This window comes from Capra hircus, chromosome 22 (genome assembly GCF_001704415.2).
Source record: "Capra hircus breed San Clemente chromosome 22, ASM170441v1, whole genome shotgun sequence".
Lineage (NCBI taxonomy): Eukaryota > Metazoa > Chordata > Mammalia > Artiodactyla > Bovidae > Capra > Capra hircus.
Window position 1 is genome coordinate 43,187,290 of NC_030829.1, and position 26,759 is coordinate 43,214,048.

The window sequence follows — 26,759 nt, forward strand, 5'->3', positions numbered from 1 at the left end:
TTAAACAACCTTTTCAAAAATGTAGTAACACTTGTTTCCATGGATTTTATTTTTGGAGTGACCTGACCTGTCCTGGCAAGTGATAGTGGTTTTCTATTTATGATTGTGTTCTATAGTTTCCTTTTGAAATGAAAGAACGTAAAAATGAGTAGATGTAGGGAATTCCCTGGTGATCCAGTGGTTAGGATTCTGACTTCCATTGTAGGGGGCATGGGTTTGATCCCTGGTCAGAAAACTAAGATCCCATATGCCTTCAGGTGTGATGAGGACAAAAACCAAACAAACAAAACAACAACAACAACAAAATGAATAGATAGAAAGAAAAATATGCAGAAAATAATCCTGGCACTCTTAGCAGGCGGAAATCATGATGGTAACATAAGACGATCAAACGGCTTTGAGGCTGGTCTGGTGGAGGGCTGTGGTCATAAACAGCATTGTGGCCATTTTATGAGACTTATTACAATTTGTGTAGATGATGCTGTGGGAACACAAGAAAAAATGATGACCTCCACATGGGGGATCTGAAGACAGATTCTCCGAGGGAAGAGACACCTGAACTGGTTCCCGAACCAAGAGGGAAAAAATGAGTGGGGACTTGTCTGGTGGTCCAGAGGCTAAGATGCCAAGTTCCCAAAGCAGGGAGCCTGAGTTCAAGAACTAGATCCCACATGCTGCAACTAAAACCTGATGCAGCCAAATAAATAAATATATATATATATTTTAATGAGTGCTCAAACAGAAGAGGGAAGAGTAAGGGTCAAGGTTCGGGCTGTGAAGGAGAGCACGCTGTCAGGGTAAGGCGTTCGGGCCAGCTGATGTGAAAACTGAGGCCATCACCAGCAGCCCACTGGGCACAATGGGCTTTGTAGGCTCTTCACAGGGTAAAATCCAAGCCATTGTAGATGAAGGGGAGGTCAAGTTCAGGTAGTTTCCTGGAGACAGTTAAGGACTAAATGGTTACCCGGAGCACCACACCACAAAGGGACTGGAAAGTCAAGTCTGGGCTCGGCAGGAAAGAACAGTACGGGCGTCCAGCAGTGTCTGCCGAGGAGAGAGCAAAGTGCAGCCCGCTAATTGCTGCCCCGATTCTGGATCAGCGCTCAGAGCTTGCAGAGGAGGAAACGGAGGCCCAAGGGCAGGGCTGACAAAGAGCACAGTCAGAAGAAGAGCTAGGTGTGCCAGCTCCGCGTTCTTCTCATTCTGTGCTCCGCAATCCCCTTTCATCTGAGTCAGAGCCTGCAAAGCCATGGACTCATTACAAAGAACAGCAAATCTGCTCTTAGGTCTTGAGTCAATTAATTAAGAGGCTTAAATTTATGGGTCCAAAACAATTACGCTTTGTAGCATAAGGGCCCTGGTGAGATCACCAGAAAGAAAAGGATGGTCTCATTTGAAAGTACATCACAGAAGAAAGTTAACCCCAGTAAGACTCATTCCCATGCTGCCACCTCAGGTCACGTAGGTTGCGCTGAGCCAGATATCACACGTGGTCAACACATCTGTCCAGTGACTAGGGTGGTCTCCTCTGGCTGGGGATTTGATAAGGGAACAGTCTTGACTGTCCAATGAGGAATTCTTGAAACTTCCACTTTATACCTAACAGAACCTTCCAATCTGGAATAACAGTCAAGATGACCCAGGCTGCTGGTTTGTCAGAAGTCCAAGCCCCATAACCACGATCTTTTTTTAGTTTTTAACTGGGAAGAGTCACCAAGGCTGAGCTACATTTTCCTTTCCTTCAATGAAGACTCTGGAAGGTAATCAAATCCCCTATTCCTCACTCATTCCTTCTTTCAATTCTTCCCCTTAGAAAGGGGAGTGGGGTGCCTCTTGCTGCCATTTTATTCCTTCTTGAGATGACACTCCAATAAATCTGCAATACCGAGGGTCACAAATAATGTTAATTTTCAAAGGCATGAAAACTATGTCATTTAAAGGCAAACTTTATTTTATATCCAAGTCTAACTAACACCTTTTAATTATAAAGATAACGTAAAAGAAACCTCAAGCATGCTATAATTTATGCTCTTTTTTTTTTCTCCTGTTTGATATGCTTGTGAAGTGAAGAGGTAGTCTTGCCTCAAGGGGGGACAGAAGTGATCACTCTAAGTCACAGGCCATATAATACCACAGCCAATGATACTAGTTTCCTGAAATGAAGGAGGTTTCTAAATAACAAAGAGCAACTTAAGGTAGAAATGATTCAGTATGAGAAACCCCCCTGAGGTCCTTTCTCCCAGATAGGGGGGAAGACAGGACATGTGATCTAGGTTAAGCCTATGCCAACAACTCTCTGGCCAGTGATTGGTTGAGAAGAGGGCAGATGACATAGGCTGGTCCAATCAGAGAGAACTTCAGGGATTTCCTGAGACTTCCTGGACCAGGGCCTGCCTCTGGGAAGCGTGGGTGTGGCTATGGGGGCCAGGAACTGCTATACCATCCTGTCCATGAGACAAAAGAATCTTAGAGAAACAGGGCCAAGGTTCTGACAATCTGGAAGCCCCTAGATCAAAAGGTACCTGCAGCCTACCCCACTGCTGGACTTTCCAGCTGCAGGAGCCAATGAGCTTCCTTTTTGGATGAGCCAGGATTATTTGGGCTTCCTATGACATGGAACCATACACATCCTCACTGATCCATTTGCTTTCAGGCTGTTTCTTCTGCTTTCTGGCTAGGTGGCAAGTCACTGAACAGCCCAGTGCCTCAGTTTCCCCATCTGTAAAGAACAGATAATACGTACTTCATAGGGCTGTTAGAATTCACGAGATACTTGATGAAAAGCACCACTCAGCAGTCTCCAGCACACAGCAGATGTTAGTTTTCCTACCTCTCCTTGAATGATGGCTTTGAGACACTCTATTTCATCCTCAAGAAGCACCCACCACTTACACCATGGTATAAGGACTTCAGGGACTTTTTCCTATAAGTAAACTAGTTATAGATTCTGTTGACAGTGAGAATGAATACCTTTGTGGTGGAGGACAGACAAATGAAAAGTGACTAAAGCCACAGCTGCTTTTACCAACTAGCTTAAAAAGTACTCTCTTTTATGGGGGAAAAAAAATCACTTCTTGTGGCTAGGATGTACAAGAACTGGAACTCTCATACACTGTTGGTAGAAACGGAAAATGGAAAACCTGAAAACCAGTTTGGCAGTTTCTTAAGAAGTTAAACATATACCTATCATATGATCCAATCATTCACTCAGGAAAAAAGGAAATATCTGTCCATATAGACTTGCACACGGTGTTCATAATAGCTTTATTTGGAACCAATCCAGACATCATTAACAGAACTACAGTATATGCATAAAGTGAAATACTGCTTAGCAATAAAAAGAAATGAACTGTTGATGCATGCAATATCAAGGATGGATTTCAGAATAATTACAGTGACTGAAAGGAAGTTTTTTTTTTTCCAGTATATACTGTAGGGTTCCATTTATATAATATTCTAAAAATTGTAAACTGATCTACTGACAGAAGGCAGATCAGTGATCGTGTGCAGATGGGAGGGAGGAATTACAAAGATGCAAGAAATTTTGGAGGCTGGATAGATAAGTTCATTACCTTGGTTATGGTGGTGGTTTCACAATGTTTCACAATGGGTGTGTGTGTGTGTTTACCTCAAAACATATCAAACTGTACACTTTTTATACAGACACTCCGATAGAGACTCAGCAAGACTTCTTTCAGAGCAAAATAGGGGAAACATGGCACACGATTGACGTTTAGAAGCTAAGAGTTTGCCCTTAGTTCAGCAGATACAATCATTTCTATCTCTTTTTTAAAAATGTGTATATATACATTGCAAAATGATCACCACAATAATTCTAGTTAACATCTGTCACCATATGCAGCAACACAGTATTATCAGCTATAGCTACCATGCTGTACACTACGTCCCCAGGACTCGCTTATTGTATAAGTGGAAGTTCGTAACTTTTGATCCTCCTCACTCATTCTGCCCACCCCTCAACACTGGCCTCTGGCAACTATCAATCTCTTCTCTGTATCTATGAGTTTGGTTTTTTAATGTGGGTGCATATATGCGTGTTTTCTTTTAAGATTCTACATACAAATGAGATCAGATGGTATCTGACTTATTCAACCTCAAGTTTCATCCATATTGTTGAAAATGGCAAGAATTCATTTTTTATCTCTGATTATGCGACGTATATATATCACATTTTCTTTTTTCATCTATTGTTAGACATTTAGGCTGTTTCCTTATTTTGACTGTTGTAAATAATCCTGCAGGTGCATATTCCTTTTCTGAGTGTTCCTGTTTTCTTGAGATGAATACCAGAAGTGGAATTGTTGGATCATATAGTAACCCCCTTTTAATGTTTTTGAGGAACTGTCATACTGTTTTCCTATAGTGGCTGCAGTATCCAAGGGTTCCCTTTATTCCACATCCTCACCAATACTTGCTATCTCTTCTGTTTTTAGATAATAGGCATTCTAACAATTGTGAACTGATAGCTTGTTGCCCCATTTCCCTTTCATTTTTTCTGAATGCACCCTGGGGCATGAGGGATCTTAGTTCCCAGATCAGGGGTGGAGCCCATGCCCGCTGCAGTGGAAGTGGAGTCCTAACCACTGGGCCACCAGGGAAGTCTGTCACTGCGGTTTTGATGTGCATTTCCCTGATTAGTCAAGGCTATGGTTTTCCCAGTGCTCATGTATGGATGTGAGAGTTGGACTATAAAGAAAGCTGAGTGCTGAATAATGGATGCTTTTGAACTGTGGTGCTGGAGAAAACTCTTGAGAGTCCCTTGGACTGAAAGGAGATCCAACTAGTCTACCCTAAAGGAGATCAGTCCTGGGGGGAAGGACTGATGTTGAAGCTGAAACTCCAATACTCTGGCCACCTGATGCGAAGAGCTGACTCATTGGAAAAGACCCTGATGCTGGGAAAGATTGAGGGCAGGAGGAGAAGGGGACGATAGAGGATGAGATGGTTGGATGGCATCTTCGGCTCGATGGACATGGGTCTGGGTGGACTCCGGGAGTTGGTGATGGACAGGGAGGCCCGGCATGCTGCGGTTCATGGGGTCGCAAAGCGTCAGACGTGACTGAGTGACTGAACTGAACTGAACTGATTAGCAATGCCAAGCATGTTTTTTACATACTCACTGGCTGTTTGTATGTGTTCTTTGGAAAAATGTCCATTCAAATCCTCTGGCACCACTGTCTGGGGTTTTCTGCTTTTGAGTTCTTTATATATTTTGGATATTAATTCCATATCAGATATAGATTTTGCAAATATTTTTTCCTGTTTGGTAGGTTGCCTTTCCATATTGTTGATGGTTTCCTTTGTTATGCAGAAACTTAACAATTTGATGTTAAGTTTGTTCATTTTTGCTTTTGTTGCCTTTGAATTGTACACTTTTAAATGTGTCATTTGTTATATGTTGGTTATAACTAAATAAAGTAATCTTTTTTAAAGTTAAAAATTTCTGAACTTATACATTCAGCTGCCTGGAACACCAAGACCACAGCCCCCATAGATAGGAACCACAAAACCACAAAATAGATAAGCTTGATTTTGGTCACAATGCAAAGGTGTTCTTAGAAAGTAGCTAACTGGTAAGGTTCATTTCATCATCAAACCATCCCCAACTCTGGACTTCCTCCCCTACTTTTAAGGACAATGCAAACATACCAGCAATCCCTTGAGATAGCTCCTTGAGAAATACTGCCTTCACTTAGACAAAAAGCCATTGACTAGAAGCTCCCAGGGGCAAACATTAGACGTTCTCTCTGCCTTTGTGAAACCCAAGCCTGCCGGGTTCACAAACAATGGAGGGGCCTTACATTCTAAGGTTATGAGCTCAGGAGTTTCAACACATATTTGGGGAGTGGGAGGGTAGAAACCTTGCAAAGTGTAAATGTCTTTTGTCCTAATACCATCCTGACATCTTCAGGATGATCTGTTTTCTTTCTAACAAGCTAGGCCCAACAGACAGACAACAACAAAACCTTTTAACTTCCCTTTATCAATTTCAATAATACACTGTACCGGCACTGAAAGTATGTGTGTGAAGTTGCTCAGTTGTGTCCGACTCTTTGGAATCCCATGGACCATACAGTCCAGGGAATTCTCTAGGCCAGAATACTGGAGTGGGAGCCGTTCCCTTCTCCAGGGGATCTTCCCAATCCAGGGATCGAATCCAGGTCTCCCGCATTGCAGGCAGATTCTTTACCAGCTAAGCCACAGGGGAAGCCCACTGAAAGTATAAAAGGGAAATAATACACACACACACAAAGGCAGAAGAACAATACAATCACCATGCAACTGAAGAACTAAACTGTTACAAAGAGTGGAAAACCCCTGCACATCCCTTCATGACAGCACCCCTTTATCCCCTACCGCAGGCAATCACTGTCCAAAGTGTGGTGATAATTATTCCCATAAACAGAGCTGTATTTCTATTATCTATGGAAAACTTTATATAAACAGTATCACAGAGTGGCTATCTTTCTGCAGTTTGCTTTTTCTTCTCAACATTGTGAAACTGATGCAGGGGGATTAGCCTGGAGATGCTGCTGATGCCTGTGACCATTCAATTGACGCATGTCTGACTTAAGCCACAGATATGATGGGCACTTCTGGGCCAGCTCAGATCTCCTCACTGGAACCACCCATCTACGCAAGCACAAGTCTCTTTTCCCTTTTGCCTCTCCCCCCACCCCAGAGTCAGCATGCAGTGTGTACCCAGAATGGAATTCACGTCTCCATCTTTTAGGAGATAGAGAGAAGAGGAGCTGGTGGGTTTCCAGCTTCCTGTCCTTCTCCAGGTAGACAATTCTAGATGCATTCTGTATGCTCCTCAGGAGATCCCAGCAGAACTCAGTCCCTGCTGCCCACAGCAATGACCTTGATAATTTGCCTTAATATTGGTTTCTCCTCCTTCTCTCTTCCACTCATCATCCCTCCTTTCTACTTTCTGGGATCATCCCACTCCCAAAAGGCTCCTCCACCTGGGGGCAGGTCTTTGCGCCCAGCCGATTCTCAGGAGACCCCAAACTAAGCAGAGTTATAGCTTATTCATTTTTATTGCTCTGCACTCCATTTTTATTGCTCTGCACTCCATTTTTATTGACATAATTTTAAAGGATATGCCCTTTATGACGGGGTGTTTTAAGAAATCAAGTTTTTAAGTGATACTTGATGAGAAAGAAAGTATCATCAAATGATGAAATACAAAACTACATCCAGTCTGGCCCCTAAGCTATTTATAATGTGTTATATACATACAGGTGAGAAAATCAGAAGGGAATGGTAACAATTCCTTGGTTATCTATGAACAGTGAGGTTATCAGCAATTTTTCCCCTTTGACTATTTTTATGCAATTTTCCCATGGCTATGCAAAAATGTATATTACTCCTAACTAGGAAAGAAACAATAAATATTTTACAAATTATTTCTATTTTGCAAATGATATACAATCAGTAGGATTCCTACCAAAAAAATCTGTATGAAGGCAGAGGTCTTAAGAAGACAGGATAAGTAGAGATGGTTGGATAACATCACCAACTCAATGGACATGAGTTTGAGCAAGCTCCAGGAGTTGGTGAAGGACAGGGAAGCCTGGTGTGCTGAAGTCCATGGGGTCACAAAGAGAGGGACACAACTGAGCGACTGAACTGGACTGAACTGAACTGAGGCAGGATAAACGGAAGGATCTGAGAGGTGGCAGAGGGTGTGCACATGACCCTGGGTATAAAACAAAGGGGCTGAGGGAGGTAGAGAGATGGAGCAAGAAGCCTGTGGAATAAGACACACATCTTCCCCATCACACTCCTCCTTCCCCCCAGGCAAGCCCCAACCCCTTTTCTGACTCCACCTCCTACAACAGGCCCACCCGGCACCCAGCCTACTTTGTCCTTACTGGAACAGTTCTGATAGAAGTCTGGATAGAAGCTGTGCACCTGCAAGGAAATGACCGCACTCAGCTCTGAAAAAGGCCTCATGGTCTCAGGACAAACCATCCCGCTGCCAGATGTGGACTCAAAAGTAGGCATGTGATCTAATTTGGGACGATGGGACATAAGGAGGATCTGTTACCACCTTCTGGGAAAGTTGTTCTTGGCTTATAAGAACCCCCAGGAACTGTCTCTCAACCTAAAAGGAAGAAATCTCTGCTCTGGGAAAACACACAAGGGGAATCAGTCTTAGGAAAAATGAAACCAAGGTCCTTGATGACATCACTGAGTCACTGGATCCCAGAAACCCATAACCGACTCTGTCTGGGCTTCCTGACATGACACAATCAATTTTTTTGTAAGTGAACCAGTTCAGGTCCCATCCCTTGCAACTGATCAGATTCTCAATGCCCCATTTTCTCCCTGAGGACTCTTCCTTTCTTTTTTTAATTTTATCTACTTATTTCTGGCTGTGCTGGGTCTTCATTGCTGTGTGGCAAGCAGGGGCTACTTCCAGTTTCGTTGTGAGGCCTTTCTATTGCAGGGACTTCCCTTGTGGAACACAGGCTGTGTGCGCACAGGCTTCAGTAGCTGTGAGCTCTACAGGTTCCTCACTTGTGGCACCTGGGCTTAGTTGCTCTGCGGCACGCGGGATCCTCCCAGACCAGGGATGGAACTGTCTCCTGCACTAGCAGGTGGATTCTTTACCACTGAGTCACCAGGGAAGCCCGAGGGCTCTCCTTGCCATCCATTTCACCCATACACAATGTCTTAGGGGTCCTGGCACCAGTTGTCCCAAACCTAACACCAATCAGCACCAACAACCCAAACCCCAAATCTGACATCTACCTTCACCTCACTCACCCACCAGCCTAGAGCAGTAAAAACCTGACCCTTTCAATCAGAAAAGTGTGGGACTGATTACCTGACAGTGTTTTCCAAATACTTCGCATGTGGCAAGTACTTTGCCCATTAAATCTTCACACCCACTCCTGCAGGTAGAAACTATGATTATCCCCAGTTTACTGGTGAGAACACTGAGCGCTAACCCAGAGAAACTTTGTAACCCAATACTACTCCTGCTGCTACTGCTGCTGCTAAGTCGCTTCAGTCGTGTCCGACTCTGTGCGACCCCATAGACGGTGGCCCACCAGCCTCCCCCATCCCTGGGATTCTCCAGGGAAGAACACTGGAGCGGGTTGCCATTTCCTTCTCCAATGCATGAAAGTGAAAAGTGAAAGTGAAGCCACTCAGTCGTGTCCGACTCTGTGCGACCCCATGGACTGCAGCCTACCAGGCTCCTCTGTCCATGGGATTTTCCAGGCAAGAGTCCTGGAGTGGGGTGCCATTGCCTTCTCCAACCCAATACTACATCACACAGTAAATGCCAGATTCGACCCCAGAGCTGCCCGACTCCCAAGTCCTCACTCCTAACCATGGGCTCCCCATTCCCAGAAACCCAAGGGAGGCAGGTCATGTCATCAACAAGCAGATGGACAGAAAAATCTGACTCAGCCTCATACCCCAACTACTTAAGAGCATACCATCCATTCCTGGAGACTAGCCAGAGGTAATTCAGAGATCCAATCCTGTGTTCATCTTGCTTTGTAGGAACTATGGGACATGCTAATCTGAGGGGAAGGGACCATACTGCAAACAATATATCCAGCATATTTGTTTTACTTCACCTACTGACAGGGACCCCAAGAGAGTTTCACCTCAAAGCAAGCTTTAGGGAGGCAAAATTGGTTACCATCACATAAATGGTTAAGATGGATTGTTACTGTCAGAACTGTGACACAATTTCAACTAGGATACAACAGTTGAAACAATGTATCATAGTTCAACTATCACATAATTTCAATATATTTAGTTTCTTTAGAATTATTCCGGATGGACTGTAGCCAGACAAGGTCCTCTGTCCAGGCAAGAGCACTGGAGCGGGTTGCCACTTCCTACTTCAAGGGATCGCCGGGACCCAGGAACTGAACCTGCATCTCTTTCCTCTCCTGCATTGGCAAGTGGACTCTTCACCACTTTGCTAACCTGGGGAGCCCAGAATTAGTCGGGACTGAAATAAGTTTAATGTTCATTCAGAACATTCAAATTAAAAAAATCATTTTCTTAGCCACTCTTCGAAGCCCCAATGCCCTTTATGCTCCTAGCCTCCAGCATAGCTCTTGGTGCACAGCAGAGGCTCCACAAGTCTTTACGGAACAAAGTATCTATACATTACTACTCTGTGCTACAGGCGAGAAAACTATTCTCCTTCCAATTCTTTCTCAACTCTTTGGAGTAGTAGGTCAAAGAAAAAGGCTCAGTGTGCTATGGGTGACTTTGAACACCTCTTCACCTCTGGCTAATTTCCCTTTTAACCAGAAGAGGAGGCCTCCCTCTGAGAACAGGCAACAGCACCAGCTGGGATTTAATGACACTGTTTGGGGTTTATTTATGGTTACCTTCGATTTACCTGGTGACAATGTTTTTCCATACTATGAAAGTCTCCTTTCCAAATACATCTGTTTAAAAAGTGAGTCAGTCAACTGAGGGGGAGGGGTGGTGAGTGAAAATGGAATAAGAGACATGGGAGATGGCAAAAAGAATAAAGGTGGTTCCTTTACAAATAACTGGATTTGGGGAGACACAGGAATAGGCCAGATCTCCTATTTTACAGATGGGGAAGCAGGCTGAGAGGTCGGGGCTCTCCATCCAGGGATGACAGAAGCAGGCCTGGGACTAGGATACAGTGTCTGGTCCTGCCATCTGCCTGGGACCGGAAATCCTGACAAATCCAACTTGCTCTGGGCCTTTTCCAGGACCAGAAACTGGTCTCCAGATGCACAGCTGATCTTACTGATAACACCTAACCGATGGTCAGCTTTAAGAGTTGGCGAAAAAGAAACAAAAGCCATTGTATAATGGTGTAAATTTTTGCTCTGTCACATGGAAACGGTACTCAGGCTGACTAATATCTTCCCAGAACCAAAACATAAAAATCGGGCGTCCCTAGTGGCTCGGTGGTAAAGAATCCACCAACCAACGCAGGAGACTTGGGTTTGATCCCTGATCTGGGGAAGATCCCACGTGCCTCAGAGCAACTAAGTCCGTGTGCCACAGCTTCTGAGCCCAGGCGCCACAGCCACCGAGCCCGCGCCCCAGGGCCCGGGCGCCTCAGCCACCAAGCCCGCGCCCCAGGGCCCGGGCGCCTCAGCCACCGAGCCCGCGCCCCAGGGCCCGGGCGCCTCAGCCACCGAGCCCGCGCCCCAGGGCCCGGGCGCCTCAGCCACTGAGCCCAGGTGCCCTGGAGCCCGAGCTCCACAGCAAGAGGAGCCACTGCAGTGAGAAGCCCACACGCCCCACTGGCCACAACAAGACAAAAAAAAAAAAAAAAATGTGCATCAATGAAGACCCAGAACAGCCAAAAATAAAGAAATGAAAACAAACGTAATCATTAAAAAATAAAAATCTGCACTAGTCGCTCACTGAAGTAGCCCCCACCCTCCACAAATCCTATCTCTGGAAAGATGTTGGGTGTTCCCTGCCGCCACAGAAGGTGACCTAAAAAAATGATACTCCCTAAAAGTCAAGTGTTGGAAACGTGGCCCAATAAAGGGCACAGCAGGCAGCTGCACTCAAGGGGAAACTGGGAGAAGCAGGTAGTTACACGAGACACAGATCCCTTCAGCCTGTCTGGGCCAAGCCAGCACACTGCCGACAAGAACTGAGAATGCTGCCTGCCCCCCAACCTTCCACATCCCCTGGTCTCAGCAGCCACAGTCTGCAGTGCCAGCTGCCTTCCCTCCCCCCATTCGGGCAATCTTGATGCTGTTGTACAGGCTGGTGTCACCCCAGCAGTCTAGTTCCCAAGAACTACTGTAAAACATGTTGGTGTCTCCATGAGAAGAGGTTAGACAGTTCTGGGTTCAAGACCACACCCAGGGCCACACAAATCCTGACAGATAGTGCAGGCAGTCCCACCATGATCCCAGACATCAAAGGGCTGGGTCAGCCAACAAGCCAGGCTGAAGGAGTGGGACTCGGGCTGCGGGAGTAGCTAGGATAACCTGCTTGGCTTCAGACGGAAAGAGTTCAAGGCAGTCAGCATCACCTCCCCTCTAGCATAACTGGCTTCTCTTCTTTCTCCTCCACTAGGGGCTGTAAAGGGTTAGTGGGAGCGGCAGGGCTTTAGTATAATAATGCAATGCTGGCTTAAAACTCACCATTCAAAAAACTAAGATCATGGCATCTGATCCCATCACTTCATGGCAAATAGATGGGGAAACAATGGCAACAGTGATAGACTATTTTCTTGGGCTCCAAAATCACTGCAGTAACTGCAGCCATGGAATTAAAAGACGCTTGCTCCCTGGAAGAAAAGGTATGACAGACCTAGACAGCACATTAAAAAGCAGAGACATTACTTTGGAAACAAAGATCCATATAGTCAAAGCTATGGTTTTGCCAGTAGTCATGTATGAATATGAGGGTTGGACCGTACAGAAAGCTGAGCACTGAAGAACTGATGCTTTAGAACTGTGGTGTTGGAGAAGACACTTGAGAGTCCTTTGGACTGCAAGGAGATCCAACCAGTCCATCCCAAAGGAAATAAATCCTGAATATTCACTGGAAGGACTGATGCTGAAGCTAAAGCTCCAATACTTTGGCCACCTGATGCAAAGAACTGACTCATTAGAAAAGACCCTGGTGCTGGGAAAGACTGAGGCAGGAAGAGGAGGGGATGACAGAGGATGAGATGATTAGATGGCATCACCGACTCAATGGACATGAGTTTGAGCAAGCTCTGGGAGGTGGTGGACAGGAAAGCCTGGCATGCTGCTGTCCTTGGAGTCACAAAGAATTGGACATGACTGAGCAGAGAAGGCAATGGCACCCCACTCCAGTACTCTTGCCTGGAAAATCCCATGGATGGAGGAGCCTGGTGGGCTGCAGTCCATGGGGTCACTAAGAGTCAGACATGACTGAGCGAGTTCCCTTTCACTTTTCACTTTCATGCATTGGAGAAGGAAATGGCAACCCACTCCAGTGTTCTTCCCTGGAGAATCCCAGGGACGGGGGAGCCTGGTGGGCTGCCGTCTATGGGGTCGCACAGAGTCAGACACGACTGAAGCGACTTAGCAGCAGCAGCAGAGCGACAGAACAACAATAAGAGGCAGAACAGTGAGCTGGGGTCAGCCAGCTCTCAAGTGGCAGAGTCAAGACTCAAACCCGTGAGCAGTCACCTGGACTCTGGACGGTGTTACAGCCACTTCCAGGAGAGCAGTATCAGGAGAGAAAGAAATGGGAGCAAAGGACATGCTAGGAGACAAAAAGAAAGGCTAAAGAATGGAAGGAGGACAAAGGAGCTAGTCTATGTATATATACACACACTAGCCAAACAAGAAGAAAGGGAAAGTCAGGGATTGTGTCAAGAACAGTTGGCACCTGTTTTCGCTTCTTAAGGGATATTTGTCCTGAAGACCAGGAAATGCCACCGGCCTATGACTCCTGCCCTCAAAAATCCAGGCCACTTCTTTGTCAAAAAACACCCTAAAAGGTATGAGGTATCTTTGACCAATTTCTGAGTCACCAATTTCTTTGACCCACCCTTCCCCTTACAAGATAATTAGGCCATGTCTTCCTCCAGTCAAAAGTGGCCACCACTAGCCCAGGAATTAAGAGGAGGGAGGAAGACAGCAACCACCACTTAAGGTCCCTTAGTGTCCACCAAGGGCTAGGTCAAGTGCTTTGCAGGAACTGTATCATTTATCCTCAGTAAGACCAAGAGCGGGGTACTAATATAGCCTGGGGCACATAACCTGGGCTAACTCAAGCATCTTGTCCCGAGTCTCCTAGTTATTAAGTAGCAGGGTCTAACTGACCCATACTCTTAAGCCCTCTGAGGAAATGACTCAATTTATATTTTAAAGTGGTTTACAGCCTATCTTCTTTGCCTCAAACAAGACCAAGACAGGATGATTCCAGGGGCCTGGTGTCCTGAGGGCTGTTGACAAAATGTCTCCAGGAAACCAATGAAGAACTCAGGGCTGCAGACAATTTTCAGACATCTGAGAGTTTGCAGGCAGGCATGGGGTCACAAAGAGTCAGACACGAATGAAGCAACCTGGCGCTCATGCCTGCACGACTGAACCAACTACATTGTTACCGAGCATATTTGAGACATCTAAACTAAGGGAGCTGAGCAGTTAACAGGTATGTTTTAGTTTCATGTTTCTGTGCTGGACTAATCATGAGACAAGGTCACAATGTAGCCAAAGATAATTACTATTATTAAGAGACCCTGGCAGTCCCAATATAAGCTGATCCTAAAAACTTTTAAGAGACAGAAGTGGCTGCAACACCCCACTCTGTGGTTGACCAAAACATATTTCTAGACGAAGGGAGACTTGCAAACCAGGATGAGCCTCAACCAAGACCTCCAATTTTAATGCTGACCACAGCTCAGCAAGAATTCAAGGATGAATCTTGTTACAACCATCAGTATGATCAAAATGATTTCACAAAACATTTCCAGTCCATAGTCTTTTTCCTAAGAAAATGCATCCCCTCTTCCACATTCTGATCAAAAGAGAGGTGAAAGCAAAACTCAGGAAAAACAGAAAAAAAGACAACATTCTTCACAGGTGATGCATTTTTTCTTTATATTTCTATGTTCTTGATTTCCAAATTTTTTTAAACAAAGAACTACAAATGCAACTTTTCATTTCATTAAAAAAAAAAAAAACCAACTTGTTAGAAGTGAGTTTCAAAGACATGCTGAGCTGACATGTCCTCCTTTGGGGACTGAAATCTCAGGAGAGGGTCACAGCCTGCCACATACTGGCTGAACTGGGCGTGCCTCAGTTTCCTTGTCTGTGTAATGGGGTTACCACAATAACCACAGCTCGGGGTTGCAATGGAGTTCCATTTAGCCATTATTGAAAAGGATTTATCCCAATGGCTGGTACCAGTACATGCTCAATATATATTTACTATTAACAAGACTATCACTATGATCATAGTGTCTTTCAGTGGCTTCTTTTGTTCATTTTTCTGACTCTCACATGGCAAGCTGGAAGACGCTTTGTTTTCTAACAGTTGGAGTAAATTATGAATGTTCGAAAAATAACTACAAAATGCTGAATTCTTTATGTTCAGCATCACTGTCCCAAAAGATGAACATTCTGGGGCTTCCCAGATAGCTCAAATGGTAAAGAGTCTGCCTGCAATGCAGGAGACCTGGGTTCGATCTCTGGGTTGGGAAGATCCCGTGGAGGAGGACATGACAACCCACTCCAGTATTCCTGCCCGGAGAATTCCATGGACAGAGGAGCCTGGCAGGATCCAGTCCACGGGGTCGCAAAGAGTCAGACACAACTGAGCGACTACTCCTCACTGTCCCCAAAACTGCGGTGTTCTACTGGGACCCCAGATCCAACTGTCCACTGCACGTAACTCCCATTTCTCTGTAGCCTAATGCTCACACATTTTTTGAAAGCAAATACTCTGCAAACAAGTCAAAGTACTAAACTTACTATTCAACCCATCTATGCTGGAGGTTGTTTATTTATTCGATAAGTTATTTATTATATTCCTACTAAAAGCCAAGCTCAGAGCCCCAGAGGTAAATAAGAGACAGCGGCTGACCTGGAGCAGTTGTCACCCAGTAGGAGAACAAGACAGGCAAGTTAGGAGACCAACACAGCTCAGTAAGCTATGAACTGGAAGGGCGCCAGGGGAGGGGAGAGCGGTGGGTGCCTCCCCACCTTGGCTGTGACTCCCCACGGCTTTCAAAAAAAAGTCCTAAGAAAAGGAGAGGCGATTTTGGTAAGAGATGTGTGCCCCACTGGAAGTGTAACGTGACACCTCGATCATGTCCTGTAAAGGACTTCCCAGCAGAAGAGGCATTCCTCAAGTACCAGCTTGCTTGCCTCCTTTAGTGGAGATGCGGAACGGCCCAGGTGCTTGCAAGCCAGGATCCACCAAGGTTCCTTCTCCCAGACCACTTTCTGGGTTCTGCCCTGGGATGGCTGGAAGCTGCATTGAGCGGCCCCCAGTCCCACCAGCAGCACACCCTCGGTCTTCCCGCCTCTGCCTCTTCTGACAAGGAATCTTGTAAACAGAACCCAGAACTAACTCTGTTCAATTAACAGAACTGCCAAGTCACAAAGGTCCTTTAGGGTTGGAGCCCCAAGGCCTCAGAACCTGAGGACCCCCTGGGATGGCAGGGCCTGGTCCTCCTCCTCTGGCTTGCTTTACCCCACCGAGGGAACAATCACTTTGTTCCTGTGCATGAAGTATCAAGCTGGACCTCCCTGGTGATCCAGGGATTAAGAACCTGCCTGTCAATGCAGGGGACACAGGTTCGATCCCTGGTCTGAGAAGATCCCGCATGCCAGGGGGCAACTAAGCCCATGTGCCATAGCTACCGACCCTGCCCTCTAGAGCCCACGTTCCACGACAAGAGAACCCAGCACGAGAAGCTGGTGCGCTGCAACTCGAGAAAGCCCTGTGCTGCTATGAAGGCCCAGCACAGGAAAAAAAAAAAAAGCACCAGTCTGAGTTGTGCTCCCAGCAGGCTGTAGAATGCCAAATAATTCTTGTTTTCCCAGAATATCTGATAAATCACTTCAGGGAGGTGCGCACAAGCAGTGCAGTACCAGCATGATAAGAACTTGGTTATTTTCTTCAGGGCTGCAGGGGAGATGGAGGAATCTGATTCTAGTCACTGAGACTCCCTTCATACCCCCGGCTACATGGGAGGCCTGCCTCTGCCTGGGTCACCATAAGCACGAGGCAGAAAGCCGCACCACTCCTGTTTGTTGAAGCAAAGCTGACCGCTGCCTGCCTCTGCTAATCTGAATATCTTAATTTATGGGACGCGGGGAATTTACACAGTCCCTGCCACAGTCCCCACCCATTTCCCTATAGCTCGAAAGCCAAAATTCCACACGGGGTTCCAAATAATTCCAACCTCTTTGGTTGCCTTTATATCTAAACGGAAATTCCAGAAAAGTTGTCTGGCATGGCAAAAGCTGACCAGCCTTATGAAAATACCCAGAAAGGTGACCCATTTAGTCAAAAGAGCTTTCAGATCTCCATGAGAAAAGGAATTCATGCCAGCATAAAGGGCCTTCAGAGAGGGCGAACAGGAGTGTTGTGTTAACGCCCAGACCTTTCAACAAGCCAGCCCTGCAATTTCTGGGGAGGCTGAGCACCTAGAGACGGCTGGCAAGACCAGTTTGATCGCTCAGGAGCTGAACTGCAGGAGAAGCCCCTTAGGGACACAAATGCAGTCCTGGAGCACACGGCTTGGTGCCCTGGTGGTGTAGCAAGGGGTCTGCCCCCCAGGCTCCTTGAATATAAGCAAGGAACCGCTGGCTTGGATTGGAGGTTTGTACCAGGGCTGCTTGACTGATACAGGCTGAGTGCCAGCCAGGAAAGAAAAGTTCTGCTCAGCGGCAATTGCAACCCAATGCCCCACCTCCACCCTGCTGCCCCTGCCAGTTAATGTTTACAGGTAGCAGAAGGCAAGGATGTGGGGTGAGGTCACTGCTGACAAAGCACAGCTGTGCCAGTGTCGACTGTCACCAAGGATCTCCCAGGATAGCTGGGTCTCAGCAAACCCCACCCATATACCCTCCCAGGTGGTGGGCACTGCAAGCCCCCCAGGACTGCAGCCAGGAGGCAGCCTCCTCCACGCTGCTGACTTCCAGGCCTCGCAAAGAAAGCCCTGCCTGGCTCCTCTAAGAAGACCTTCAGCTGGTCCCTGCTGTCCAGACCTGCAGTGAAACCACTGCCCCTGAAAACCGAAAAAAGGCAGGAAAGAACCAGAGAGCTGTCTCCAAGAACTGGAAAGAAGACCCCCATGAAAGCTTTATGGTGCCAGAAGGGGTAAGGCAAATGGGCCCCCCAAAGCTGTGTTTTATAGAAGGAAATTTCAATTTCACACTAACCAAGTCCAAATGTTCAAGTAAAATAAAAGTGTTTTAAATAAAATAGAAATGAACAGGAGTAAAGCAGTGGAAAATCTCTCACTATAACATTTGCAGGCTTCCTCGGTGGCTCAGCAGTAAAGGGCTCACCTGTTAATGCAGGAGATGTGGGTTCAATCCCTGGGTTGGGGAGTTCCCCTAAAGAAGGCAACGGCAACCCACCCCAATATTCTTGCCTGGCAAATCCCATGGACAAAGGAGTCTGACAGGCTACAGTCCATATGGCTGAAAAAGAGTCAGACATGACTTAGCAATTAAGCAATATATCTATTTTATGAGTGTGGAACCCAACTTTGACACTACAAAACAAAAACTACAGCTTAATGCAGGCAAGGATCATGGCTGGCATGTGAAGTGAGGTAGAGTTGAGCCTCAGTTTTCTCATCTATAACTTGGAAATAGACATAAAGCCACTGTCTATGCAGGTTCATAATGAGGATTAGAAGTAATCGAAGCAAGGCACTCAGGATGATGCTTAGCACACAGCAGGCGCAGGGAGACACTAGGTCTTATGTTAGAGATATGTGTGCACATAGCAACATTTGGCACACGAAGGGCATCATGGTGGGCATTCGTGCCAAGAACAGAGGGGCACAGGTGTCCTCCGGGCCAGGCTGTCTGCCTGGGCCAGGATTGGATGATGGGGGGAGGAGGAAGTCAACACTCTGTCAAAATAGACTCTCTTCCCAGAAGATGGACTCAATTTCTGAAGAAAAGTAGTCAGGCACCTTATACATTCAAGGCCCTTTCCCAGCCCCAGAAGAAGAAAGTACTGCTGTTTATCATACAATAACGTGAGTCCATTTGGTGATCATCCAACATGTTTAATGCATAACTAGATTTACAACAGCGACGTAAGACGGCTTGTAGCAGAACATCATAAAGTGTTACTTGGTCGCTCAGCAGTGTCCAACTCTTTGTGACCCCATGGACTGTAGCCCACCAGACTTCTCTGTCCGTAGAATTCTCCAGGCAAGAATACTAGAGTGGGTTGCCATGCCCTCCTCCAGGGGATCTTCCTAACCCAGGGATCAAACTCAGGTCTCCCACATTGCAGGTGGATTCTTTTGCCATCTGAGCCACCAGGGAAGCCTGCCATTCATTCCCTTTTCCAGGGGAACTTCGAGACCCAGGGACTGAACCCAGGTCTCCCACACTGCAGGTAGATTCTTTACCATTTGAGCCACCAGGGAAGCCTAGAACGTCATGAAAGACAGTTTTTAATCTTTTTTTAAGAGCAGGGAATACCACACAATTAGATGGAAATGGCTCATTCAGTTGGATTTAATCATTTGGTTCAATTTGTTGGGGGAAGAGGTTATAATTATAGATCTACCTCTTTAATGGAGAAAAAGTAAAGATGAAAACTAAATGCAGGGACTTTCCTGGTGGTCCAGTGGCTAAAACTCTGAGTTCCCAATGCAGGGGCCCAAGTTCAATCCCTGGTCAGGGGACTAGATTCCACATGCTGCTAACTAAGAGTTCACCCGCCACATCCAAAGATCCTGACCTGGAGCAGTCAAATAAACTTTTACAAAATAGACAAACACAGATTAATAACAATATGGGGGGGGAAGGAAAAGGAAATATAGATATGCAAGCTGTCAGGGGCCCCCAAGCAGGGTATATGCACCCCAGGGATGCAAAAGATAATCCATTACAGCAGGAGAAAAACCCGATCTTCTATTTGGATTTGCTACCTAAAAAGAAACTAAACTTTAGTAACATTTAATATACAGACTGACTGTGGTATATGTATACAGCTTATAAACATATGCATATGAGAAAGGGGTACATTCAATTTTTTTTCTTTTCTGATAGGAGTAACTGGAGCAACAGTGAAGAGATCCTCAGATGAGCTGAGCCATTTCAGCTGGGTTCACTTACCTTACCCCAGGCTCCCCAAACAAAGATGCTCTACTGGCAACCTCTAGCCTCAAAGGGTCCTTTGTGAGCCAGCCTCTGCCTACCTCTCCACCACCCCTCCGATCTCCACCTGACACACTCTTCTACTTCTGGGCTCACCTGACTAATTATAGTCAGGCCTTAGGTTTCAGCACAACAGCCCCTTCCTCCAGGAAGCCCTCCAAACTACCCAGTCTAGCCTGATGGAAGGTGCTCTTCCTCCTCAGAGGGCTTCTCATCTTAGTCCTTACTATTAAATGGTGGTCCGCAGACAGTGACAACTGGGAGCCAACTGGAAGACCAGAATCCAGAGTTCACCCCTAATCTAGTGAATCAGGCTGACATTTTAAACGGGCCCCCATTTTCAAGTTCCCAGGTGATTTGTGTGTGCCTGAAGGTTTGAGAAGGACACTCCCTGGTGACTTGTCTCTCCTCTGTGCTGAGCAGTAGGGCAAGCCAGGGACATGACTCTCATTATATTCCTGTGGCCCTAGCACCTAGCCTGGCTCAGGGCTGGTCTTTCATATGCTGGTTAAATGAGGAAAGGAAGAGAGAAAGGATTTTGAGAGGCACCTTGGAAATTCCAAGCTGGAGGGAGGGGCATAACTGACACACCATTTGACAGTGGCAGGACTGGCCAGAGAACAGATTGAGGATAAGACAAAGTCCACTATAGTAATAATGACGACACCAGCATTATGCTGTAACTTAACTCGAATGCTATGTAACTTAAATCAAAGCTATGATAGGAACTATCATTCGCCTCCATTTTACAAACCTTTCTGAGGCTCAGAAAGGTTACTGCAGTGGACCAGAGTTGCACAACTGTTATGGGTCAGAATGACAGTGAGAAACAGCTTCAGGCATGTGCTACCCTGAAGGCCATTTATAGAGGAAGCAGGGCGGTGCAGTACCCTGGCCATGGAGCAATGGAGAAAAATTGGGGGGCCCCAAGGCTCCGACCTGAGCAGCTGCTGCCCAAGGAGCAAGGCAGCCATCCTTGACTAACCCATGATACAGCTTCACAGCACAGAATCAGGACCCCCTCCCCGGGTGGGGAGTGAAGAGGGAGTGCCCGGGAGACATAATTTGGCTCCAAATCAAAGCTCTCCTTCAGCACAGACTCTCCAAGAAAGAAGGCAGCTGCTGACTGGCATGCTGGCCCCACCATTGCTGGAGGAGCTTGCAGACGTCTAACTACCATCTGGAAATGATTTGGCCCTGAGATTCCTGAACGGGTGGGAGACTGGAATGACCAGCCACTCCAAACTCCTGTCCAGCTCTCAGAAACAAAGCTGGAATGAATGGGTCCTGGAGGCAAAAAAATCGTAACACAACCAGAGGTCACCCCCTGCGAAGGAGGGGACACCCTCTGGGCAATCCATAACCCTATTAGAGCAACAGGAATCGCCATTAGCCAAACAAGCTGGTCTCCCCAGCATGGTGTCAATTTTAAATGTCCTTTCAGTGTGCAAACTCTCCAGTGTGACTTTTGAGAATATTATTGGACAGCACTTTATTTATTTAACCAAACACATAGCACCAACAGTTTATGTGCCATGAACTGCTCTGAGCACTTTAAAAAATATTAACTTGTTTAGTTTTTACAACAACCTTTTAAGGAGTAGCTATTATCCAGATTTAAGCTATAAGCAAACCAAGGCACAGAAGTTTCTTAATCGCTACTTAGTGGCAAGTAGGATTTGAACCAAGAATCCTAGCTCTTAACAAACTGACACTAATGCGTTACGTTGTTACAAGTAGCCCAGAAACTTCTCAGGAAGCCTGCTATCTTGCTGCTTTTTAAGCCTTTCCTAGATGTGAACTAGTGACTCAGTAAAGAATCTACCTGCAATGCAGAAGACCTGGGTTCAATCCCTGGGAGAAAGAAATGGCAACCCACTCTAGTATTCTTGCCTAGGAAATCCCACGGACAGAGGAGCCTCGGACAGAGGAGCCTGGCAGGCTACAGTCCATGAGGTTGCAATGAGTCAGACAGGACTGAGCAACTAACACTTTCTTTTTCTTTCTAGATGTGAACTACACTGCCTGAAAGACACATCGATATTTGCCAACTATTTACAGGACAGAGCAGAACTTAGTATTATTTGTACATTATTTTGGTGGGAGTGGGATGAAAGGAAAGAAAACAGAGTGAGTGACCTACCACCCTGGAAACTCTGCCCAGTGACCGGAGGTCTTAGGAACATGCCTATTCTGGGGTGCTGGCCTGGCACAGGCACTTTAAGCAAACATCAGGGTCAGACCACATCCATTAAAAAGGAAAGAATTCCTTTATATAAAGGATCAAACCAAAACACACCACCCAAACTGCTAGGCTACCCGGACTGTCATTCCTGGGTTGGGAGACCCCTTCTCCAAGTTGGCTGCACTGCCCAGGATCAGAAAACCTTTTAGAAAAACAAGTAAATAAACCTGCCAGCTCCTGGCAGACAACTGGAATTAAATATGCTAAGGCCTCATTATGAACTGCCCAGGGTACAAGAAGGAACTTCAACTTTGGGATGAAGCCAAGGATGGGCCCACCTTACAAGGAATCACAAACATAAACAGCCAGGGCATTCTAGGCAGAAAAGCCACACTGCTCTCAGCATCCGACCACCTATGTCACACAACTGGCGCCTATACCCAACTCCAATGATTTCCACAGTGTATGTTGTTGGGAGCTATCCAAAGTATACAAAACCCTGCATAGATACTTTCCCAGATCACAGGAGTGAAATTTCTCCCATTGGTAGTAGGAATCTCCAACAAACAAACAACAACAAAACCACTGAAGACAGGGCAGCTATTCCCTCAACAAATCCACCTCAAAACAAGACATAAGTTGCAAACTCGGGCTTTCCCACTGGTGCTAGTGGTAAAGAAACCACCTGCCAATGCAAGAGATGAGGGTTTGATGCCTGGGTTGGGAAGACCCCCCCTAGAGAAGGCAATGGCAACCCACTCCAGTATCCTTACCTGAAAACTTTCGTGGACAGAGGAGCCTGGCGGGCTACAGACAACGAGGGTGCAAAAAGTCAGCCACCAATGAGCACAGCACAGAGGAAAGAGAAAAGCAAAAACCAAACCAAACAAAAAAAGATGCGAACGGATTCTGCTCACTTCCTGACATGACCCTCATCTCATGGACCCTCTTCACAGTTCAGAGGATTAATCTCATCCCTTATCCAAGGCCTCACTTTGTTCAAGGTCAGAGGCTCAATGTATGGATGTCCAACCATAACCCCTACACCCCAGAGTTACAAACCTTTGTGTTCACATGAGCTCTCTGGTGGGACAATGGGGCTGTATTTCACTTGTTTCTGACCTTGCAAAATAGGTCAGTTAAGCCTCAAGTTGAACAACTTGTCAGACCTAGGTTCCAGTCAACATTCACCAGCTGGGTGACCCGCGCAAGAAGTTACTTCACTCCCGTTTCCCCAACTTTAAATAGAGGTAATGATACTAACTGGCTTCCCAGGTGGTGCTAGTGGTAAAGAAAAGTGAAAAATGAAATGGCTCAGTTGTGTCTGACTCTTTGGGATCCCGTGGACTGCAGCCTATCGGGCTCCTCTCCCGTTTGAACCCATCTGCCAATGCAGGAGACACAAGTTCAGTCCCTGGGTCGGGAAGACCCCCTGGAGGATGGTACGGCAGCCCACTCCAGGGTTCTTGCCTGGAGAATCCCATGGACAGAGGAGCCTGGTGGCAGTACAGTCCATAGCGTCACAGTAGCAGCCTAGAGTCCACAGGGTCACAAAGAGTTGGACTCAACTGAAGACAATATTAACCACCATCCCCAGTAATAACAACAATCATTTTCTAAGCACTGGGCCTGGACTAGGAAGTGGTGGGGAGATCATTACATAGACAAGGAAACCAGATCTCAAGGATTCAAGGTGGCGATCAGAGGGGTCATCAACAGAACACACTCAACACCTAGCCTGTGTCCCAAGTTGGAACTCATTTGTCATCGTCAGCACAAAGCAACACAGCATAAGCAGAGAAAGCTTGAACTGAAGTCCTCGCAGGATGTGAATTTTTTTCTGAAGGGCCTTTACCCTGCACAGTCCCAGGAACAGAGGGAAGAGGCCTCAGGCATTACCGCCTCAGGGAGTCCTGGCCCTTGGTAACTCTCCCTCCAGGCTCCGGAGGCCGGAAAACCTGTTTGCTGTAAGATCTTTCTGGAGAACAACTAGGCAGCCAATGACAGGAGTCATAAATGTGATCACACCCTTTGACCCAGGAATCCTACTCTGGGGAATATGATCCGAGAAATTATTTAAAAGGAGAAAGTAAAACAGTGTAGAGTGTGGTGGGAAGAGGTCCATAGCAAGAGACTGCCAAAGCCCACAGGCCACAACCAGGGAAGGGACAGCTAACCCTGGAATGCCGGGACGGTAGGAGTCGCTGTGGCCTGGCTGGGTTCAGGAACGAAAATCATGAGGGTTAAGGGGAAAGACGTACGGGGCCAGACAAAGTCTAGAATAAGACCCTCAATTTCGGGGCACTGATGGGAAACCATGCTGGAGGCAGCTGCAGCCTCTGTAAACAGCTGGCAAAGTAGGCAGTCCAGGATTTTCTAGCACTGTGGTTTGGTTGTTGTTTTTTTTAAGAGATTTCATGTCATGTTCGGACACTCCTGGTTTACTTTAAATTTCTTTGTTCAGTTAATTAAATAAATACACATTTTCAAAGCAAAGAAGAAGGGATCCATGTGGAGCCCAGCCGGCCTTTGAGATTCCTCAGAGGGATCGGAGGGATCTGAAAAGAAAGTAATTCCTAGAGAAACTGAGGTTCTCCTTTCCTCCTTACAGGAGATTGGTGCCCCAGAGGCGACCGCATGTCACACAGCTTCCCTGGGCAGGGACACCACCCCCGAAGGGGAGGCTGACTGGGCGGTGGTCCCGGAAGCAGCCCTGCCTGCCTTGACGGGCGTGGGGGAGGGTGGTGGAGAGGCCGAGGAGACTCAGCCTCGGCACCCAGCGTCAGGCCTGCTTTCCTGGGGAAGAGACCTGAGGCAGCTCCTCACGGGCAAGAGGCTCACCTGGCAGATCGCACACACACTGTGTAGGTGCACACACATTCTCTGCACAGTGACATGCTCTCCACACACATGCTCTGTGTACATACACTCTGCACTCTAAGACACTCGCGCGGGCACACACACTCCACGCCTCTCGCCCCGATCCACACCCATCAGCCGCCTTGTGGCGCTTCCAGAAGCCCTCAACCAGCCGAGGTCACAGGCGGGACCTCACCCCAACTCTTCCTCCCGCGTTGCGGGTCGGGGGGAGGCGGGGGAGAGGAACCCAACACCAACTCCCTCCTCCCTCTCAGGAAGACCCTGGTGTGGGGAGGGCGGGGAGAGGAAAGCAAAGTCTCCTTTAATTGTCACCCACTTCCTTCAATTCTCAGCTGGACCCTCGCTAGCCTGAGCGAGCCCATTAACGCCCTGGCCCCGCCTCGTCTGCAACAGGGGTCTGACGGCGCCCCAGCTCGCAGGCTGCGCGAGGAGGGAGGTGACTGGGAAGGCTGTGGGCGCCCAGCGCGCACTAGCTGGGGCTCCTACAAGGCAGCGGTTACTGTGACCACCACCCATCTCCGAATGACACCTTCGGCGGCGACAGCGCAGCCAGAGCTGAGCTGGGAGCGAGGAAGACACACCCCCGCGGCTCCCCTTCCCACCTCGGGGCCCAAACCTCTTCCGGCGACCGCCAGGTCCCCGTCTCCACCTGGGCGGGAGGCCCCGGATTCGGAGAACAGTCCCTCCCGGGGCCTCCCCACCTGGCCTCCCAGCCAACGCCCATTCGGCGGCCGCGGGGCGCAGCGGGGCGAGCGCTCCGGGGAGCGCCGGACGAGGGCTCCACCCCCCAGGGACTGCGGACCTGAGGCTTCCAGTCCCCCGGCCCCCGCTGCGACGCCCCAGCTCCCGAGAAATGCCACAGCCCCGACTCTCCCCGTGCGGCCTCAACCCGAACCTTCAACCCACCGCCCCCAACAGGCGCACAGCCCCGGCGCACGGCGGGGAGCGAGCACACGAGGAGAGCGCCCAGGAGGATGGATCTCCCGAGGGGGCCTAGGTCCCCATTGTCCTCGCGCCCTCGGGGGACAACGTCCCCCGGCCCCGGAGCCCGCACGGAGCCCGCGGCTGCTCGGCGCGGTGGTGGTGGTGGGGCACCCGACGGGGAGCTTCAGCCTCCACAGGGGCGCACGCGCGGTGCAGGCTGGAGGGCGAGGGGTACCGGCCGGGCCAGGGCACTCACCGATGGACACGAGCTTGATGCTCTCGCGGTCCAGGAACTCGAGCGCCACGGACACGTTCTCCAGCTGCATCTGGCGGAAGGTGGGCCGCTGGTGGTACTTGCGGTACATGTGCTTCTGGCTGAGCACCTCCAGGAGCGCGATGAGCCGCAGCCCGTCGCTCAGGTCGGTCTGCAGGTTCCCTATGCGCTTGTTCACGCACTTAAGGTGCTCGTTGCACCAACGCGTGAAGGTGTTCTGCTGGATCTTCTTCCAGGGCGCGTCCTCCGCCAGGTCCTTCTCGGTTACCGGCATTCTGGCGGCGGGAAGAGCGCTATGCGCAGCGAGTTGCCGGGGACTGGCGTATGGAGGCCCAAGGGCCGCGGGGAGCGCAAAACCAAAGCGGAGCGGGAGCGGGGCTCGAACTCGCTGCTACCGGAGCCGCAGCTGGGGCTGCTCTGCGCCCGCCTGCCCGTGGCCGCGCGAGGCGTCTGGCCCCGCGCCTGCGCACTGAGTCGGCCCGCCCCTGAAGCTCCGCCCAGTCCCAACCCTCAGGAGGGCGCTCCCGGGCCACGCTCGCCCCCTGCCGCTCGAAGCGAGCATTACGGCCCGGGAACTCCCAAGTCCTCTGGGGTCCCCGCGCTCTGTGCTCACAGCCTCGGTGAAAGAAAGCTAGGCGGG

At 48.1% G+C, this 26,759-nt stretch overlaps 1 protein-coding gene across 6 annotated transcripts in view; it reads right to left on the bottom strand.

Annotated features, from left to right (window-relative positions):
- Positions 1–26,537, bottom strand: part of FLNB (filamin B) — a 139,340-nt gene extending 112,803 nt beyond the window's left edge. For 2 of the 6 annotated variants that reach the window (XM_005695799.3, XM_005695797.3), the window contains exon 1: positions 26,102–26,393. In XM_005695799.3, coding sequence (XP_005695856.2) covers positions 26,102–26,393 — 292 coding nt within the window. Of the gene's footprint in view, positions 1–26,101 lie in introns of all 6 variants that reach the window. The other 4 variants (XM_005695795.3, XM_005695796.3, XM_005695798.3 and 1 more) reach the window with 4 other exon arrangements.